At 45.3% G+C, this 17,100-nt stretch overlaps 1 protein-coding gene across 4 annotated transcripts in view; it reads right to left on the bottom strand.

The window, feature by feature from the left end:
• Window positions 1-6,548: 6,548 nt before the first annotated feature.
• The window catches only part of FLI1 (Fli-1 proto-oncogene, ETS transcription factor), an 87,370-nt gene continuing 76,818 nt past the window's right edge, over window positions 6,549-17,100 (bottom strand). For 3 of the 4 annotated variants that reach the window (XM_075723250.1, XM_075723253.1, XM_075723251.1), the window contains exons 6-9: window positions 12,792-12,857; window positions 11,438-11,500; window positions 10,110-10,157; window positions 6,549-9,117 (exon numbers count right to left, since the gene is read on the bottom strand). In XM_075723250.1, the coding sequence (XP_075579365.1) occupies window positions 8,588-9,117; window positions 10,110-10,157; window positions 11,438-11,500; window positions 12,792-12,857 (707 nt within the window). In that variant the 3' untranslated portion in view covers window positions 6,549-8,587. The remainder of the gene's footprint in view (window positions 9,118-10,109; window positions 10,158-11,437; window positions 11,501-12,791; window positions 12,858-17,100) is intronic. The other variant, XM_075723252.1, reaches the window with a different exon arrangement.

Here is a 17,100-nt window from a genome sequence, read left to right as displayed (position 1 = left end):
CGCACCCGCACTGCAGCGAACTTCACGGGCCGAGAGCTGGGGCAATCTCGAAAGCTCAAAGCAAGAATTTATTGGGACTGTTCCTTATTTTATTACACAAAGCTTAATGCATTAAGTGACTTATTTTTGGCAGGAGCTCTGCTGGCTGGATATATTTAGCCACTTCACAGAAGTGTGGGGAGACTTAATTCACTGCAATGAATTCAGAGGTGATGTGTAAGTGGAGGGTCGGGGGCTGTAAACATCACGTCTGCAGTGGCACCTAAGGCACCCTTAACAGAGCCTGCAGTAGGTGGGGTGGGTTAGTAACAGCGCGGCTGGGTCTGGGGAGACCTATATTCCATATGCAACTCTGTTCTGTAACTTCAAACAAGCCACCGCTGCCTGCTTTGAGCCTCAGTTTCCCCAGCTGTTTTAAAAAAAGCAGCAACACAGGCCACCTTGGGAAAGCTTTGAGTTCTAGCTCTGTGTTAGTTTTGCAACAGTGCCCAAAAGCGTCTGCTCAGCTGAAGCCCCCTCTGATCTGGAAGCGTTCCTGGTACGTTACAGCAAAGGATTCACTGCAGCTGTAGCGGTGTTTGTAAAGGTATTTTATCACCTGACAGCCTCTACAAGTCCAAGTGACATCCCTTTGCGCTCCTGTGCCAGGAGCTCTGCAAACACCTCCACAGGACCCTTGGCGCGTTGATCCCCGCGGGGCTGCTCCTCCCAAACGCTAAGGGGGCAGACCCCAGCCCAGAGCCTTGCGGGGCTTCCACGCACACGCAGCCCCGGCAGGCCCAGGCCTGCGGCACCGCAGCTGCCCTGGCCCGTACCTCCGGCACACACGCACCGCCCGGGGCGCCCGAGCCCCCAGGCCCCCGCGCAAGGCTCCGGGCTGCGGAACGACGGCGGCTGGCGGGGCGCTGGAAGGGACCGGCCGCCCCCTCCGCGGTGCGGGGGGGACAGACCCGGCCGGTCGGGGCCGCGGGGCCGGCGCCTCAGCGGGGCGCGTGGGGCCGCGCGCTGGGGGGGGGGGGGGGGGGGGGGGGGGGTGGCGACCGTTAACGGCTCGCGCGCGCCAGCCCCGCTGCCCCAGCCCGCCCCCTGGCGGCCGCCGCGCCCTCCTCGTGCCGTGTGCGGGCCGACACACACACACCCCCCCCCCCATCCCCCAATTCCCCAGATTTAGAATCATGGAATTGTGTAGGTTGGAAAAGCCCTTGAAGATCACCCAGTCCAACCAGTAACCTACACTGCCAAGTCCACACTGAACCAATCAAGGGCAGAGTCATAATTTCATGTGTCCTGGCTTGGGGGCTGGATTATTTTTTAATGAAGGTAAAACCAGGAATCATCAAGGTTGGAGAGGCCCTCTAAGATCACCAGTCCAACCATCAACCCAGCACCCCCATGCCCACTAAACCATGTCCCAAAGTGCCACATTCACATGGTTTTTGAACCCCTCCAGGGACGGGGACTCCCCCACCTCTCTGGGCAGCCTGTTCCAATGCTTGACCGCTCTTTCCATGGAGAAATTTTTCCTAATTTCCAACCTAAACCTCCCCTGGCGCAGCTTGAGCCCATTTCCTCTCATCCTATCACTTCTTACATGGGAGAAGAGACCAGCACCCCCCCCCCCCCCCCCCCCCTCCTGTCAGGCAGATGTAGAGAGCAGTGAAGTCTCCCCTCAGCCTCCTCTTCTCCAGGCTGAACAGACTGGAACGCTTTGGGTGGGCAGGGCCCTTCAGAGCCCACCCAGCCCCACCCTGCGGTGCCAGGGACAGCTTTAACCAGCCCAGGGTGCTCACAGCCCCGGCCAGCCTGGCCTGGGATGTTCCCAGGGATGGGGCCTCCACCGCCTCTGGGCAACCTGTGCCAGTGCCTCACCGCCCTCACTGTAAAACATTTCTTCCTTATACCCAGTCTAAATCTATTCTTCTTCAGTTTAAATCCATTACTCCTTGTCCTGTCCCAACAGGCCTTGCTAAAAGCTTGCCCCCCCCTTCCTGCAGCCCCTCTCAGCGCTGCCAGGCCGCACTCAGGCCTCCCCGCAGCCCCCTCCTCTCCAGGCTGAGCACCCCCAGCCCCCCCAGCCTGGCCCCGCAGCAGAGGGGCTCCGGCCCTCGGGGCATTTTGGTGGCCCTCTCTGGCCCCGCTCCAGCAGCTCCATGTCCTTCTTGTGCTGAGGGCTCCAGAGCTGGGCGCAGTACTTTGTATCCCCAAATTCCCACCAAGCAAAGTTGGGGGCTGCCAAAGCTCCCTGTGCCCACAGAGCTTGCAAGTTTAGACTGGGAGATTTAGACTGTGGCTGTTCGGCACTGTATCAGCCCTGAGCTTCAAGAAAAGTTTCAAACCCTTCACAGTAACATCTGCCCTAAACAGAAACCCCTTGTATTTGTTTTAACTTAACAGGATGGTGTATTATCCCTACAGGTCTTAAGGGTGACAGAAAACCTAAGGGTAGGGCTCAGGTTATTACAGGTACCATCTGCCAATGCTCACAGCACAACCTCCTCCGGCAGCCACGCACAGACACTTGCAAAACAGACCTTGTGCTCCCCAAGGGCTGGAGATGCTCCTCATCCCCACACACGATGCGCCAGCAGCAGCCAGCGCAGGCCTGGAGCAGGGGAGACTCCTTTGGCTTCTGCACAGGGCTTTACAGCAGCACGGAAGGTAAAGTAGATCCAGCATTGGACTTTACAGCTCCAGGAGACAGAAAGTTAACCAAAAGCCAAAGCAAATAACAAGTTTGCAGCAGTTCCTGGAAAGGAAGAAGCAAGCTCTTGTGTTGAAATAGCCGTGCATCAAACTGCCAGAGTCCCTGGGTCATTCCTCTTCCTTCAGCAACTACAACTTAAAATAAGAGATACAGATCTTCATCCTTTTCTGCCTGCTCCTAGATAAGGAGCAGCTAGGTCCCCTCCTCTAAGAAAACTTCCCCTGCCCAAAAAAACCTTCCTGCTTGTTTGCTGCAGTTATTTATACTGGCTGAAGCAGCTGCTCAGCTGCAAACACGCCGGCCATCACTGACACACCTGCTTGCCCAGCGCCCCATTATGGGCAGCTCCTTCCCCGCTGCGGAGTTGACGGGGGATATTGCTGTCCCGGCCTCAAAGCTGCTTTTCTTTCTTGTCTTTCTTTTTGTGGGTTTAGTGTCGGGGTCTGTTTGCTACTCTCGGAGCCTGAAGAGCGGATTTTTGCCAAGGATCTGTAACTCTCTTCTGGTACGATAAAAGAATCTGAGCTCTATGTGCAGGGATTTCTACCTCTGTAGGTGAAAAAATCGTAACGTACAAGCTAAATTATGTTATGTGTCCTACAATTCTTCACATGACCTTAGTCAGAGGTCTCTTAATACCTTTCTAAAGTGATAGAAAAGTCTGAGCTTTATTTGCAACGAGTTCTGCTTTTACAGATGAAAATCATAATATGTATGTTATGCTAGGTATCGTGCAAAAGTATACAAATAGGGTCTTTGAAGTGAATTTATAAACCCCAGCCCCCGATGTGCCTCCAGACTACAGCTCTAATTAACACCAAATGCAGCAACACTCAGTCTGACTTGGGAGAACCTACTTTGTTAGGATGCGGGCTGAAGCCTAACGAACTGATTTCACAGAGGTCATTAAAAATACTGTATCAGCACAGCAAAGCAGCCTGTAAAAAATCTATTATTGTAATAGTATAATAAAGTGAAGCTGGCTCCTTTAAGCCAGAATTTACAGACCGATGGCTCTTTTCTTCTGACAGTAGGGGTGGGAAACAGCAGCTGTGTTCATCTGTGCTTTTAACACAAAGCTTCAGGCGTAGTCATTTACTGTCATTGTGAATAGTAAGAGTGCAGATGAAATATTACCGGATAAGTCCAGCTTCACATCAAATATTTGCACCAACAGAAGTTATGGCAAATTTCCCACATAGTTAACATCTCATTAGGACTGGAATATACTCGTTGGGCAGCAGTATGAGAAATACGTCCTTCTCTTTACTAACGGGAAGGTCTTAGCACGGGGAAATCCCTCTCCCTTGCAATAGATTTAAGTGCATGTTAGAAATCCACAGTTGTTTGGAAATTCATCTTCGGGGTTGAAATACAATTCTTAGGAATATAAAAGCAGTAAGCCACTCGTGTATACAGAGGAGGGGTTCTGGCACACGAGGATTAGAGATAAAAGTAATCTCAGATGCTTGACACTAGAGGGTTTTGGCATCTCCTAACTTAAAGCATCTAACAAGTGTTTAAGCTGGGAGCTCCATCCTCTAGACTCTAAGCAGGCATTTCATGGGGATAAAAAGCCTTCTTCAAAATACAGTTGAAAGCAGGTTCTAAACCTGATGTCTGTAATTAAGCAGTACCTTCTCGTTCTCCCTTTCTCTGATATGCAGACACTGAGGCAGGTACATCTCGAATAGAAACAGTCACACAGATCCCAGCTCAAGGAGCTGGAGCTCAGAGACTAAAGCCATCACCGATTCTACTTAATATACGATCTATTTATAGAAGGTGAAATGTAAAGCTAGTTCTAGTTTGGCAGATTTAAGCTAGATCCCATTCAGTGTTTGAACTTGGGGAGTAGAACAGAAATACTGGGTGAATACTAGATCGCTAGAAATTAATAGCTCAATTACCACTGATTTCAATGGGAGCAGGGTTTCCTGGTGAGGTTTGAATTCTGAACTTCGATGCTGAGAAGATTTTCTGCTATCCCTGTTGACTCACAACCATGTGATCCCAACCATCTGTTTGGTAAACTTTCTGATTTAAGCCTGAAATACTTGAATTCCATCTGCCTTGTCCTCCTGGGGAAAGCAAAAAGTAGCATTAGTACTGTCGCATTCCTTGTTTATTTTCTCTCAGTGTGTCCTAGAAACTTGGGTTGGGACAGAAGATCCCCCTGTTATCACCCCTAGAGCTTCCAACGTGGCAAAGTCAGGCTTATATCGGGGGGTACAAATGGGCTACACCAATCTGTACGTTATTTCTTGTTCTTCACCTGAGGACTGTAAACTATTAAGATCTTATGAAAAGGCTAAACGGTGCCAGGGAAGTGCCCCACCAATCTGAGGCTGTCTGGCACATCGGTGTGAGATCTCTTTACTCCAAGGTCTCTTTATTCCATGAGAACGCAGCCTGCAGTGGGCAGCAAACTCTGTCCCGAGCTAAATATTAGCAAATTCCAGCAAAGATTAATATCAGCAAGTACCCTGAAGAGACGGATGAAAAGAGGCTGAAAGGGCCTGAGCTGGGGATGCTGCTGATCACCTTCCCTCTCAGTCTGGGCTCCTTTAGGATGTTGCAAGCTGGACAGCCACAAACTGATGCTTCTGAAATCGCTGGTTGTTTTCAAAAGCCTTTTTTTTTCACCAAGGATCCTGCTGGCCAAATTTTGCTATCAAAGACATCTTTGCACTCTGATAACCTTCAGATTCTGCCTTTAGGTGTTTTTGTGCAATCTCGGTCTTCAGATTTTCCTATTACTGGCAACTGGGCAGGCACGCTGTATTGAAAGAAAATACTTGATGTTTCTACTGATGATGCATAGCCAGAACGCATCTGGATCGCACTAAAGTGAAAAACAATAGAGGTAAGCAAAAAAACACTCACTCTTACGACTAAATTGAGCAACTATGGTTGAATACACAAAGGGAACGGCTCTCTGATGGTGGAACACACTAACATCGCTCACTTGCAGAGCCCAGGCTCGCTAATCAAGCCGGTGAACGCTATTGTACTAGAAACTTAGCAACAAAAGGTTGTGTGTGGAGGAAGGAAGTGGTGTACTTGTGCAGTTATGTATTTCTAAGGGTTTATCAAATCGGCAGAAAGATCAAGCTATCTCTCAGGACCACCGTGTGTCTGCAAAAATACAGGAAGTGCCTTTGCCTGACCTTTATACACAATCAGAAGATTCCTTGGCAGTGCTTGTTTTTGCAGCCTCTTACTCCATCCCAGGAATGCTTTGGAGCACTGGCTTTCCCTGGGGTTTGGGGATAGGTGAGAAACATGAGCAGGCAGGCAGGCTGGTAATACGTACAGCATTGCACATATACATTCTGTCAATGACTTCTTGAGTACCCTAAAGAGCAAACAGACGGAGATGTCTATTAGGTCAGTTATGGCTCTCGCAGGGAGGCTGCGTGTCCTGGCACTCGGCGCGGTGCTGTGACCCCATGGCTGGGGCACCGGGCAGGGGTCTGCTCCCGGCTCTGCCACCGTCCTCGTGCGAGACACTTCACCTCCTCGAGCTTTGGCTACTCTACCACTTTCTCTCTCTCTCTCTCTCTCTCCATGGACAAAAGATGGAGCCCAGGTTTCCGATTTAGAGACTTCAATAACTAAATTAGGTCTGATAAACACCGGCTCCAGAGACACACATTTTCTGGAATAAGAGGTCGATATTGTTTTATACTGATAAGGATTATGATTGCCACTACCATGGAGCTGCTTTGTTTTCCTTTTTAGCTAAATTTAATTTAGAGGCAAAGTTTGTGCTTTATCTGCAGGTATGAGAGGGGAGGGAGAGAGTGGGACGATATGATGCTTTAGAGAAGAAAACCACCATTTATTTGGTCACATTTTTTTACATCATTTTCTTCATACAAAAGTTTCATCGTAACACATAATACAGTTTTTAAAAACGACCAAGATTACTTGCAAAACTATATATATTTTAATATCCAAAAAGTACATTGCATATATATAGTAGCAAAAGCCCCATTTCCATTCGTAATTTTTTCATACTTAAATTTTGCGATTATTGCAGTAACATTATTTATAAACACCCCGAAAGCACTAAGACCTAAACTGATTAGCTTGATCTTATTTTTCCACTTTGTTAAATAACGGCATCAGTGCTTCTGTTTAAAGTTATGAGCAGACTATAATGTTCTGGTTTCAGGCTCTCATCCTGCAATCGGATGCACATGGACCAAATCTTGCACCCACACAGAGTCCCAGAGGTTATGTCTAGACTAGATATTTGTGATCCTGTTAATTGGCTGCCAGTTAATACAAGTTAGCTAATAGGTTGTACATGTAAGCCTCACCCCCCCGTAGACATCTGTTCTAAAACACAAATGCTTGTGGTTTACCCTTCTGTTTATGGCACCAAACCGCCATTTGTGGATCATCTAATTAACATGTGCAAAATTAGAGATGGCTGAGAATTTTTGAATGTTTAAAATTTAAATGAAAACCCCTACTGAAAGTTTTCGAAAAGATGTTACGAGAATATAATTCTAATTATCTGATGATAATTTTCTCTGTGAAGTGGTTAAGGTCTTTCTAAAGTTCAAGATTTTGTTGAAAAATAATAATGAAATATTTAAATAGTTGCTTTAAAATGCTGGTGCATGTTTTCAATCAGCTTCAATGCAAACATGTCAGCTAAGTGGAGTTAATTTGCAGACAACTATGACAGGCTAATACAAGAAAAAACTCTACTCTAGACAAACCCAGGGAAACCTGGAAGGTTTCTGGCTACTTTGGGAGTTAATTATGGATCCAATTGCAGGACCAAGGCTATCTCAAACAGATATGTTACTCATGTCTTATTTTTTAATTTTTTTGGCAAAAGGTACAAAGCTACAGACCAAATGTACAGATTGAAAAGATGTACAAATTACATTAAAAAAACAAAAACAACCCACAAACAACTGAGCTGATAGTAAAAAACAAACCTGCATTTGTGACCGAGGTCAACTCGTTTTATTTAATCTTCCTTTTAAAACTGTGAGATATAGGGAAAAATAACTCTGCATAATTTATACAGTAATTTGCCTTCTGATTTGTTGACCACTTTGGATGACGGTCTGACAAACGCACAGCGTTCGCGAATCGGTAGCATTTAGCGATCCCTAAGATTCTGGCAGAACTCAGGGGCCTGCTGTCATTTATTTTACTTCACTTTTGCTTTCAAGGAATGTCTGTGCTTGACATTAGGTTACTTTTTGTTCTGGTTTCTGATGTTTCTGGAGTTAATACACCGTCTAATGAAGTTGTACACTCTAGAAAAGTTCCTTCAATGCCCTTTACTTCTTAAAATATACATGTACATATATATATATATGAATATATATATATATTTAATTTCCAGTTGGGTGAAAATCCTCATCTGTCTTAAACCTAAGATTCCAGTTGCGGTCCCCTGCAGCCCAGCGTCCTCCACTTAATGGTCAAATTGCCTACCCTCTCCACAGCAAGAAAAAAACCCATGCAGTCGTCTTTTCCTACGACCCACAGTTGGATCTGTCTTGTCAAAAGCCTTTGAATCCTTAAAAATTTCTCTCATCAAAAAGCTAATAATCATTCCAGGTAATGGTGAACAATCTTCATAGTCAATTCCTACAGAGGACATAAGCGTTAAAAACCAAAGAAAATGCACAGTCTGGCCCAAAGAAGCATCCATCTCTCAGTTCAAGACACAAGAGGCGAAGTCACGAAAGTAAAAGGTTTGCTCCAGGAATAACCGATATCCAGTTTCAATTCTTCCCCAGAAAGGCCACAATTATCCATTAAGGGTCCCCCAAAAAACCATAAAAATCTCTGAAGTAAAGAAAAAGTCCAACCAGACTGATAAAGGCCACTTGAAGTTAAAAGCATCTAGTAATAGCTGCCCAAGTGTGGTGATACATGGGCGTTGGGATGGCGAGGGACATTGGGGTTTGGATAAATGCTTCCTGCAGGGGAGGTCCAATAAGGTGAGGCTGCTCCAAAGAAACTGGATGATGTGACAGGCATAGACGAAGGGTGCGGGGGTACAAAGTTCACCTTCTGCTGATGGGCATGGTAAGACGGCATGTAGGAGAGATCTGATGGATACTTGTACATTGACGATTCGGTGGGATGAGGCTGAAGAGCCTGGGCAATGCCATGAAAGTCAAATTTGTAGGCATACCTTTTGCCATGCACTTTGGTCATAATGTTCTTATCATAGTAGTATCGGAGGGCTCGGCTCAGCTTGTCATAATTCATGTTGGGCTTGCTTTTGCGTTCTCCCCAGCGCCGTGCCACTTCGTCAGGGTCCGTCATCTTGAATTCCCCATTGGTCCCTTCCCACGTGATACAGCTGGCGTTGGAACTGTCCGACAGCAACTCGAGGAGGAACTGCCACAGTTGGATCTGCCCGCTCCCTGCGAGAAGCAAGCCAAAGAGGAAAGGAAATGACATTGTGTTTCCTGCTTAAAAGCAAAGACAAAGGCAGGAAACAGAAGGACTATCTCGATCTTTACTGGGAACAGCTCCTTCAAGCCTTAGAAAGTCTTATGTAGGAATGGATAAATTGTTCCCAGCAAACAAGTTAGTCAACCCTTTGTTCTCTTCATGAGTTTGAGGTCAGATTAGATTTCATAATGGTCGCCTTTGGCCTTAAAATCTTCGGGCTATTCATAAACAGGCTTTTTCCCAAGCATGCTGTTCGGCAAAATTTTTCACTGAATGGTTAACACAGTATATTTCAACTCTTAATTGCTTACTGTTTACCATGGATATTGTTTTGGATACCTACAGTTTTCTTTCCAGCTGGTGATCTGAGTTATGTAAGATTATTTCTTCCCCAGGCTGGATGACTCCTAGTTTTATTCGGTGTGGTTATACAAATAGTAAAGAACCTTATGAGGATGTTTCCTTACAAGCATTCAATGTATACAAGCTTGCTTAGTTCAAGGAAGATTTACTCCAGGTCTTATTCCCCAAACTCAGGGCTTGTTTTCTGCAGATGACATGCTAGGGACAGTTATTATGCGGTGACTTCCAGAGAAGTTTTGTGCCTTCCATTCAGCTAATCCATAGCAGACAGTGAAAAACTAACCTGTACTGCAAATCTGAGAGACCAGCACTTAATTCCCCTATAAAAATCTTCTTAGGGAATGCTGGTTTTGGGTAATACCATTCAGGATGGTGATTTTGTCCTGACAAAGATGATGTTGCACCACTTTCTTCACCTTTCTGTAAGGATTTTTGCCAAAGCACTTGTGAGAGCACACCTACTAAGGTCAATGGCTCTCCCAGCCTAGCCTGATGGCAGAGGACAACAGCTACTCATTCAGTACAGACTGGAGCAGTAGATCAGAAGGAAAGCTAATCCCTTTGATAATGGGGGTCTGAAATGTAAAGACGAACTCACCTGGATTGGCAAGACGGCTACTAGTGGGACCCAAGATTTGATAGGGATCTGAAAAAAACCCACCCAACAGAAGCTATTTTAAAAAATGTTTCATCAAAAAGAAACAACAATTTGTTACTGTTTATTCTAGAAACCAGTTCAAATTTTCATTGTCTTTCTTTGCTCTTACTGCCTCTTCTCCTAGGGCCTGGTGTTCCTTATTTCTTTTATAGTGAGCAACCACCAGTTATTTATGGAATCCAAAATGGCACAGTGTTTCTGGCACTGGTTTCAGACTTATGTGCTTTGAAAGTCTGTAATCTCTTTGGACTTACCCTACACTTACGTGTCAACCAGAAAACATGAAACGTGAAAAAAAGAAGTGTGGGATAGTAGAACAGTAACAAATCGGGAACAAATATATTTCCCCTAATAAAAAGAGCTGGACAGCAGATGAGATTTCCAAATTCACTTGTTAGCAGTTGAGCTTGCTTCCCTCTGAGGTCAATGAAATGTTCACCCAGATCTCCCTTGCTCAAGCAAACAGAGCATTAGACAAACGAGAGTAACAGGAGTTTTGTCACTGGCTCCAATGAGGCTGAGTGTTTCTTGAAAACTCCACAATGCATTTATTAGGAATGAATTCCTTCCCTTTTTGTGGGGCCTCCTCAGCCCTGATCTCTACACTTCTCCTTTGCTTCTCTCTGGTTTTGGTGATTTGGATCTATAGCATTTGCTCGTGGATTGAATCGAAGCCAAAAGAACCAACCCCCTAAAAAAAAAGGGATAGAAAGCAGCTGTGCAAAGCAGAGAAGGTGGTATTTAGCTTTTCAAAGGCCCCTTGGGAAACTAGCAGGAAACACTACTGCTTGCTGCCCAACAGGGTTTGCTTTTCTTATTTGGTTTTCTTTGACGCAGGGGAAGCCCTGTTGATTCTGTTTGGAGGTACTACCATTGAACATCACTGCAGCAGAGGTGAAGAGGTAACGAGCAGACACTCCACCGCTGCAGAATAAACAGCTCCGTGACCCTAACTGCTTCACACGGCATGTCGGGCATGTTGTGACGCTTCAAAGGACATGCAACTGATGCTAGGCACTGCATGTGACTCAGCTGAAACAAGGATGTTTCTTTTGAATGGGGAAGGACAATGCAGTAAAACAGAAAACAGTTTGGAACAATTGCTGTTGCTGCTCGGTCACAGTTGACTCATTATTCTGAGACTTCCCTGTAAGGCTCTGCCTGTTTGTCCTGTGCCCATGGTTGGTGCTGCTGGACACATTTACTCACCCAATCTAGTATGAATCTAATTGCTTAGCAAATGCAGCGGGGACAAAATCAACAGTTACCTGGCTGGGGCCGCTGCTGTTCTGTTGTCTTATTCACATTTTGCGTCCCTGCAACAGGAGGGCCTGTAAAGACAGACAAAGGTCTTACGTGTACTAGAACAGAATGGAATGAAGAGAGAACAAGGCAAGTACAAGATACATTGAACAGGAATAACAGTGACTGGGATGGGAAAAGGTTTCTAATCCTAAGAGCTGATATTTTTGAAATTGCACTATAAAATTAAGAGATTTCACTAGAAATTAAAAAATTCACTGTAAAATGAAAATATGCAGATGAGGCAAGAAAAAATATTACGTAGATACTTTATTAATTTTCTGTCTTTTGTTGCAACTAAACTTCCATTCTAGTTTACATCCATGTTTTGAACAGAAAATTGGATTTTTTAAAATGTATAAATTCTGACCTTCTTTCATGTTGGAACTTTTTTCCAATATTTTTTGGAAAAGCAAATTCAAAAAAGAATTTTTATGCAAAAGCTTTTGGGTTTATCAAATCAAACATTTGGTTGAAAATATCACAGACTTTTCTATAAATCACTTCAACATTAACGCCTGTTCCTCCTCTTCATATCTTTTCTCATAACAGAAAACTATAACTCAAAGAACAGTCTTCACATTTAGAGTGCGCATAGCTCAGAAAGCTGTGAAGCAAAGGAAGTATAATCGGACAGCCAGGTTCTGCCACATTTATTTGCACCCGGTAGTATCTTGTGGAGAGTCAAATGTGCCTGTCTTGCACTGCTGCACAGGGATATGCCCCAGCAGTGGAAGCAGGGGAGAGTGTGGCTCGGTATCACCTGGTTATGTTAGCTAGAATACAGTCTTTAGGGGCAGGGAACTGATATTTCTAACGAGATGTCACCCGGAGTGTACCATGAATTCAAGAACACTGTAAAACCAGTAAGAAACAAGAACGGTTGCATGAGTAGGGCTCATGCAGTATGGGCCAGCCCTATCTGCCTGCTAGACTTTGTGTAGAATCTTACTTTCTGAAAAGTAGTAAGAAACACTCAGAATCTGCCCAGGCTGTCTATATCTGTCCCTAAAAAAATTACACCAGACTACAGGCAGGTGGTTAACGTGGAGTCTACATTTGTATGGAGGACGTGCTCCTGGCCCCTTAAGCAAATCCTGAAAGTATTAGAGGTTCATGCAACACACAATTCAATAATAAAAATATTTGTGTCAATCTCTATTTCTTTTCATAACATAATTCAAGCTCTTATCTTGCTGACTATCCCCAAATCTTCTGCCCTTCTGATGCTCATAGACAAGCCAGCCATGCCCGTCTTCTCCCACAGTCTCATTTTGATCTTCTATTGCAGAGTTTGTGATTCCCATTGGGACAACTTACTTTTGGTGAGGCCAGAATTCATATTATTGCCCCATCCTGTTCTCCTGACTGCATCATAGGAGGGATCTAATGACAAAAGACAACAGGCACAGAGGGGTTGAAATCAACTCTTCCCAAAAACCCTTGCAAGAGTCTAGCTTTGTGTCTTGGTAATATGCAGATCTATTATTTCTCCTTTCCTGTATTTCCTACGCTCCCTTGGCCCTCTCACAAAGGCAACAGGCTGTAAATACAGCGGTTGGGACTACCTGTTTGGGCAATGCTCGTGCCTGACACAATCTGATGATGAAGTACAGTCATTGCGTTCAATGGAGTTTAGAGTGCAACTCATCCCGTCCAAAAGGAGACCCTCTTCCTCCTACCCCAAGATGACAGAAGACCATGGGCAGAAAAGGGGAATGAGATCAACCCTTTTGCCATTTCACGGAAAATAAACGGTGACTTCAAAACCCAGCGAGGCCAAAGACTTGACACGCACAATAACGAAGCTATTTTAAGGAAGGGGGAAACGGGAAAAAGCATCCTCTCAAGTGAAATTCAAAATGCCACTCTGACCATGCCACTGGAAAGGAGCGAGCACTGCCTCGTGCCCCGCTGGGCTGCACAGCGCAGCAGGGCTGCACAGCTCCCTGCGGAAACATCCCAGGCACTTGCACATTCCTCCCGGCGCTGGGAAAGCCGCTGCAGCTTTGAAATTACAGCCTTCTAGTTATTGGCATGAAAAGGAAAACAGAGAAGGGACGGGAGAGGGAAGGGGAGGGGAAGAGAGGGAGAGAAAGAGGAGGAGGGAAGAGAGGGGAACGGGGGAAAATAGAGCTCATGTAATCTGCCTGGTTTTATTTTTATTTTACTTATTTGTTTTTTTCCCTTTTTACTAGAAACCACAAACCCCCCTGCAAATAGATCAGACTGAAAAACAAACCGCTACGGTTTCAGCCTGGTACAAAGAGTGCGATGGGACATCTCTGAAAAAGGGAGGCAGCAGCCCGCCATGCTGTCCCCAGAAGGGAGCCCTGTCCCCGCTCCTGCGGCCAGGCAAGGGGCAGCAGGGCTGGAAACGGGCTTGCAACCTGGTGCTGCCGGGGAACTTGATCCCCAAGCTCAGTCCTCAGCAGCTGCAGTTGTTGTAAATAAGATGCTATTTGCACGGGTGGCATTTTCCTCGCTGGAAACCCGTCGTGCAAATCCTAACTTCATCCGAGTGCACCCGGAGCTTGGGCTGCTGCTCTATCAGTGACTGAAATCAGGAGAGCGGAGATGAGGTCTGAAGTAACCACTGGCTTTTCCCATGTCCTCTTTGCAGCCATTCTCTGACTTTCATTTCTCCCCTGGGATATCCTTCAGAAGTATTACAACCAGAGCTACTAAAGCAATGTTTTGGGAAATATTTTGAAAAAAACATAAGAGTTCTGCATTGAGAGAGAAAGGCAAAACCTCAGAAATTTCCACCGATCGAGATGCTGATGTACATTTTGGTTGGCTCAATCAGAAACAGTTTTGGCATTATGTAATTCTAATGGAAATGTCACAAAAAGGTGATCCTGTTAAAAAAGAAAGGTAGCAAATAATTTTCTAGCAGAAAAATTATTTTCAAATTGGGGAAGAAACTCCTTTCCAAAAAGTAGCAGAACTCATTGAAAATTTTCAATTTTCTTGATTCTTTTGGGTCAGATAATTGACCAAAGTGAATCAACTGCTACAAATGGGTTGGTTGATTCAGATGTTTTGAGTAAACAAATAGGCCATCATCTGGATAGATGATCCTCCTCCTCCTCCTCCTCCTCCAGATGGAGAAACTTTGTCACAGAGGAGGAGCCTTCTTTGCTCACAGTGTCACAGAAAGAGTGTAAAATGCATTTGAGGGCTTTTTTTAACCAGTAAGTGACACTATTACAATCAGATGTGCTGACCAGGTATTGCTATGGCTGCTTGGGTTTTACAGGATCAAGGCTTGGTTCTCCAGATAGGTTTGGCTAAGCATGGTCAAAATTATCATTCAAAACCTTTCTGAATGGGTTTCCTTGTAGTGTACATTTTAGGACGTAAAATGTCAGCTTGGAAGGATGGTGTGCAGGTGACTCAGCCCAGGTTTAATCCAGGTTTAGCGTACGTACCTCGGATAAGTCCCTTTGCCTCAGTTTTCCCTATGTAGAATGGATTATGGAGTAAAGCGTGGGCATGTATAGGGGCAGCCACACTTGTGTTGTTAGGATGAGGCTTAGCTCTGAGCGTGACTTTGCAATGGTAAGAAGTGTTAAGTACGATAGTTAGCAATACAGGCGTTGCTATTGAAACAACTGTTCACTCAGCTAGTGCAAGTTTCCAATTCCTTCTCTCCCTCTCAAAAAAAAAAATAAAAAGTCCAAATCCACTAAGCTATTTTTGTTTTGTTTTCACAAAAATCCCTGCAACATGAAAGAACCACACCAGCCCTCCCAGCTTCCAGGCCCAGACTCTAAAGCTGAACGTGTTTAAAACAAAATGGAAAAGGCAGAGCCAGGGAACCTATCCAGAGACTTGAGTTTCTGCAAAAACAATATCGTTCTCAGGACCTGACGCCCAGTGGCTCGAAGAGATCCTACAGAACTCCAGCCAGACGGATAGTTACAGGGAGAGTCTTATCTGTCATTAAAACCACTTGGATTTTACACCAAAACTTGCTGTGCTATGGAAATTCAATTAAAAGATTTGGACTGAGGTCTTCTGGTGTAAATCAGCAAATAGCTGCAGTGAAGTTAGGGGCAAATATATACCAGCTAAGGATCAGGTCCCCAAGTCTGGTTTAGACTTAAAAGGCCCAGTGGAACAACAGTCCTATGACAAATGTGTGTTCAATACAAAATGGAATTAAAGAGCAGAAAATAAATCATAGATGCTTTCAAGAAATGTCATTCTGCAGCTGTCTGGTTTATGTCCAGAAATTCCCCAGAATGAATGCATACTCTATTATGAGTAAGGTAAAGGATATTAATAATGCTTTGCACTTTCACAGCACCTTTCAAGTAAGGATCTCACAGCTTTGCAAACATTCACACTCACAGCACGCCTGGGAAGAAGGTTAAATATAATTTTATTTATTTACACGCATAAATGCACTTTACTCAGGCTTTAGCTGCCTTTTCCAGATGAAGTGGCTTTCCCAGAAATCAGGCTGTGTGGAACAGACTGCGTAGCATCGGTCTCTGGACCCTTTCTAACCTTGGTCTATACTTTCTCACCCCAAATCTCCCTCTGCTCCTACCTCACCACCCTCGGTGCCATTTGGAAGTTCTCATCCTCTGCTGTGCAACTCCCTTTTCAAAGTACGTTGATTCCTCTGGAATTAGATGTAAATCAGAAATAACAACAGTAGTGAAACAGCCTGCTAGGCTATGCGGAAGGCTGAGAAAAGGCTTAGAACATGGCAAAAGTAGCAAGATCAAGACTGGGCATTAGGTAGGCTGTACTGTAAAGTTCAAGAGATGAGCTAAATTATCCAAACCTCTGCATTTCCTTCTGGCCAGACTGTCTGGTACAACAAAGGAAGGACTTGATGTGGGGAAGAAACTGAAGAGTGTGTCCCAGGGATCCCCCGGTTGAGATCGCGGGACACGGAGGAGGAGAACGGCTGCACGTTGTGCTGTGTAAGTGCAGGAGGTCTGGCACTGCAGTTGGGAAGATAAGGCAGGCTCCACCGACCCACCCGTCCACCTTTACAGACCTGCCCCCCCCATCTCACGACTTGAGCGCTACCTTGCTCCTGTTCCCCACACCTCTGGATCGTATTTAGGCCGAACAGACTAATAGGCTCAAATATTGCTGTGGGCGAGGGGCAGACGGACAGACACGCACAGACTCATTTCCCTAAGAAACCGGGCTTAAAATCCCCAAGCAGATTTCCACACCACAGCAAAGACCATCCCAGATGCCTAGCAGTCCTTTCAGCTTGAATGCAGTCCAAGGAACAAGCCATTAGGGAATCTGTGTTTAAGATATGATGTATTAGAGAGCAAACCCTCTCTGATAAGCTTTAAAAAGTTCTTAAAAATGTAAAAAAAGATATGGTGTTTTATAAATCGGAAAGCTTGGGACGGAGAGGAGAAGCAAGCAGGGGGATTTCAGCTGAACAATAGGCTCACAGTCCCTGTGCTTCCTGAGCTGCTCGGTGAGTGCTGACAGCCCCTTCATGCTGCTCTCTCCGTAGGAGCTTTTTCAGTCAAACCAGATTCAGGCACTACTTCGTGCTGCCAGCCTTGATAAGGCTTTCCAGGAGAACAATAGGCACTGGGTCTGTAATATCCTCATTTTTCAGGCTTTTTTGTTCTAGGAT

This window comes from Pelecanus crispus, chromosome 19 (genome assembly GCF_030463565.1).
Source record: "Pelecanus crispus isolate bPelCri1 chromosome 19, bPelCri1.pri, whole genome shotgun sequence".
In the NCBI taxonomy this organism is placed as follows: Eukaryota; Metazoa; Chordata; class Aves; order Pelecaniformes; family Pelecanidae; genus Pelecanus; species Pelecanus crispus.
The sequence above is the reverse complement of the archived record's forward strand: the minus strand, read 5'-3'. Positions and strand labels throughout refer to the sequence as shown.